Raw genomic sequence first — 4,130 nt, forward strand, 5'->3', positions numbered from 1 at the left:
ACCATGTTTTGTCTTTTATATATAGTATAGATAACTTCTCCATTCCAGTAATCGTTATTCTTGAGAGACGTGCCATGGGCCATGTGAAGAAACGTGGCTCATCACCACACCTAAATGGGCCATCCATCGCCGCTTCATTGGACACCCATTTCCTACTCGATTCGTATTTTGAATATGGAAGTCACGTGTACCTCTTTAGTCTTTACTTTCTCGGAAAGCAAAACAGATAAGAATATCCGCATCTTAAATCATATCACAACGGGATACTCCGAAAGCCATGCAAAGGAGTCATCACACATACAATTGTGTGAGATATCATTAATTAAAACAGAAAAAATATCCTATTTCAATTTTAATGAGATCACCTAGAATAATGTAGATTAATAAATACAAAAAATACTATTAAATTTATTAACAATTGATTGCATTTTATAAAAACTATTATTTATTAGTCGAACTAGATTATTGTCTCTTTAATTTAAATTATTGTTATTTCAATTTAAAATATTTAAACTAGTGTGTTGACATGCACTGTCGTGTCTGTCAACCCGTTTTCCTATCGTTTGTAATGTATAGTTTGTATTTTATAAATTCAAATATAATTTTTTGCGCTAAATTTACGGTTGAATTTATTCAATTGGTCTAATATTCACTTTTTTAAATACACTTTTAAAATAAGAAGATAATAACAATAAAATAAGAAAATAATATTATATGGTTTTTTGGTAGAAATAAAAAGATATTGAGGGCAAAATAGGAAAACACAAATTACACCATGATGAGTGGTTATTTTATGTTTTCTCTTTATTAATAGTATAGAAGTATAGATATAGATATAGATAGATAAATCAAAATATTTTTGCAAATAGTTTACTTAATGTGTATAGAACTTTGAAAATTAATCATATGATATAAAATGTAAACTATAAACAAGACCTAATCAAAATTTCAAAACAAATCTTATAAATGAAAAACGTGAGTAAATCAAAACTGAAATAATCTGAAATTGACAGCGGGTGAATCACTTATAAAGAAGAATAAAGTTGTTATATCTTTTTTGGGTTTTCTTTTTTATTTAAAAAAATCATAAACATCAATATATTAATTAATCATTTCTCTCGCCTTAAATTAAATATTATATTAAACACAAAAAATTATAATATAAAGTATATCAAACACAATAAATATGTTTTAATATTAAATAATGAAATATTGTAAAAATTGAATATCTAATAACATTAATATTAGTCCTTAACAAAGTTACTAATTTTTTTGCCATTTCTTTCTAATTTTAAAAGATTATTATAAAATATTAGTGTCTCCATACATTTCATGTCTGGTGATCAATATTGCATAGTAATATATATTTAGTTTTTATATATTTCATTTTTCATAATTAAAATATATTTGTTGTACTTTATATTATAATTTTTGTGTGTTTATGATAATGTATAATTTAATGCGAGAGATGTGGTTAATTAATGTGTTGGTGGTAATTAATTAGAATTATATGATTTTTATTGTAAAAGTTAAATAATATAAATGACAAAATCAGAAGTGAAAATAACATCATAATGAAAGTTAACATATTTTGACTTTATATATAGTATAAAAATATAAATGCAGATAAATTATAAACAAAACCAAATCAAAAGTTCCAAAACAAATTTTGTAAAAATATAATATAAGTAAATCAAATCCAGAAAGATCTGAATTCAATTGATTGTGGGTAAATCACTTTTAAGAAAGGAATAAACTTAGTATATCTTTTTTTTTGCCATAAGCGCGTGGACCTTTCCTCTATTCCGCCTATAAATTAACCCCAAAATCACTTCCCAGAGTTTTCAAGAACCAACTCTCTATAGCCGAGAAAAGCACCACTTCCTCCCTTTTTCTCCTTTCCTTTCTAGAAGATTCTATAATCACTTTTTCCGATTCAACTCGCTTAAACTCACTGAGTCATGACAGTTACAACCAGCCACGCCATCAAGGTTCTCTATAGCTACGGCGGCAAGATTCTCCCACGCGCCACGGACGGCGAACTCCGTTACGTTGGTGGCTACACTAGAATTCTCACCGTCGACCGTTCCGTTTCCTTTTCTGGTTCGCTACTTTGATTCCTTCACTCTCGAATTTCTCTTTCTATATTTCGCTTTTGTTTCGTTTTTTGTTAACGGTGTATGTTGTTCATGTTGTGTAGAATTGATGGTGAAACTCGGAGAATTGTGCGGTTCTTCTATGATTTTACGGTGTCAATTGCCAAACGGAGATTTAGAAACCTTAATTTCAATAAAAAACAACGATGATTTGGCGAATATAATCGAAGAATACGATCATGCTTCATCGAAATTACCGCATCCATTGAAGATCAGAGCCATTCTATCACCACCGAGATCGCTCAAGAAAGTGTCTCCTTCGACGTCGTCTTCTTCCACCAGCACCGCTCCATCTACTTCTAAATCGCCTCATAACTCCGCTGATTCTCTGCCGTATGTAACGGCGGCGTATCGCACCGCCCGCTATAACCGTTCGCCGGTGGTAGGATATCCAATCGGCATCTCTAATGTTGCGGCTAAAGCGAGTTGCTACAACGGAAAGTTTGATAGAAACCCTAGATTTCTTTACCGTGGGCCCTACTGCAACAATTACTGCCACTAATGCGAAGAGAATTTACATATTATATACACAGTAAATATGAACATTATGTGATGATGAAGAAAAATACACCAGAAAATGAAAATAGTTAGATTAGTGAGCTATGGAATGCGATGAACAATTTTGTTTTTTAATTTTAATCAATTTTTGGCTCTGGTTGAGTTTAATTTTTCAATCGTGTCTGAATTTATTTTTTAACGTGGTCGTTGGAACTGCATATTTTTAACAAATAGCGTTCCGTTAATTAACGTTAGCCGTACACGATTATTGTGACGTGTTTGTGGGTTTTTTATTCCGTTACGTTGTTCATACAATTCGGAGGCAGTTTCTTTTGACACCGGTTTATCTTTTCATACCATATATCTAAAGGTGTGGTAAGTTTTCCATGAATTTGTTTGTCAATTTGTTGAGATTTTTATTTTATTTATCTTCTTTTATTATTATTATTATTACTATTATTATTATGTGATTTTGTGATGTGCTATTTTCCCAATTTGCAGATCAATAAAAGAGTGATGTGGGGGACTGGGGGGTACTATACTAAGACATTGTATGGTGCCGCAATTAATGGGACTTGGGGGTGACCTTGTTGAGGATGGAGGGCCCAATGGATTAACGAACATTAATATATTTTTAAGTAAGAAAGATGCACGCCACAAATGTGGAGACCACTGACCGATAGGAAAGAGATAACCTTCAAATTGTTCATTAAAGTTCCTCAACCCAAAACCCAATTTGGTCTTTAAAAATGGGAAATTCTCAAATTGATAAAATTTGAAAAGATAAAACGATCACAAAGATTGACTTGAGATTTTTAAATTTCTTAAATTCATAATACACCATCTAAGTATGCTTCAAAAAAGATAAAATGAACATTAATAAAGATTAAGTTGAGAATTTTAAAATTCTCAAATTCATAATATAGCATGTAAGGATGCTTCAAGAAAGATAAAATGATTATTAAGAAAGATTGAATTTTGAATTTTAATTTTTCAATGATACCATGGTTTAAAAGAATAAAGGATTTTTTATAAGACAATTATTTAAATACGAACAAGTGTGAGCAAGAAACTTCCCTTTGAAGTTGTTTTGTAAATTGAATTGATGTTTTCACGTTTGTTAACTTTCATTTTCAAAGACTGATTACTTTTTCTATATTCCGTAAACCAAGTCTTTAGGAGTTAGAACATTTATTAACATAATTCTTATTTAAAATATAGAATAATTATTTTTAAAGACAAAAAACCGGTCTGTATATGAATAATTTTCACATATTTATTTCATACTTTGAATAAGTTTGTAGGTATAAAACTTTAAAGAGTGGTGTTATATTTTCATACTAAATTCTCCTACTAATTTTTCTACTAACATAAAAAGTAACAATGTTATTAATAAATCAATGAACGATAAATTAAGTATAACATTATGAAATATTTTCTATCATTTTTTAACTTTAAAATAAAAATAGTTGATTG

General features: G+C 29.5%; 1 protein-coding gene across 2 annotated transcripts; it reads left to right on the forward strand.

Annotated features, from left to right (window-relative positions):
* Positions 1-1,825: 1,825 nt before the first annotated feature.
* Positions 1,826-3,471, forward strand: LOC109339229. Of its 2 annotated transcripts, none has more exons than XM_019576645.1 (2): positions 1,826-2,103; positions 2,222-3,471. In XM_019576645.1, the coding sequence occupies exons 1-2, from the start codon at positions 1,962-1,964 to the stop codon at positions 2,656-2,658; spliced, it is 579 nt and encodes a 192-aa protein (XP_019432190.1). In that variant the 5' UTR covers positions 1,826-1,961; the 3' UTR covers positions 2,659-3,471. The 2 variants fall into 2 exon arrangements, with proteins under 2 accessions (XP_019432190.1, XP_019432189.1); XM_019576644.1 differs by having other exon boundaries at positions 1,832-2,103; positions 2,201-3,471.
* Positions 3,472-4,130: the final 659 nt, after the last annotated feature.

Source organism: Lupinus angustifolius, unplaced genomic scaffold, assembly GCF_001865875.1.
Source record: "Lupinus angustifolius cultivar Tanjil unplaced genomic scaffold, LupAngTanjil_v1.0 Scaffold_61_23, whole genome shotgun sequence".
In the NCBI taxonomy this organism is placed as follows: Eukaryota; Viridiplantae; Streptophyta; class Magnoliopsida; order Fabales; family Fabaceae; genus Lupinus; species Lupinus angustifolius.

What these genes read in the sequence shown, in the direction of transcription:
- LOC109339229 (XM_019576644.1), top strand. Translation starts at nt 1,962, where the DNA reads ATGACAGTTACAACCAGCCACGCCATCAAGGTTCTCTATAGCTACGGC. An exon ending in CCGTTCCGTTTCCTTTTCTG is followed by an intron (nt 2,104 to 2,200) that starts GTTCGCTACTTT and finishes CATGTTGTGTAG; the next exon opens with AATTGATGGTGAAACTCGGA.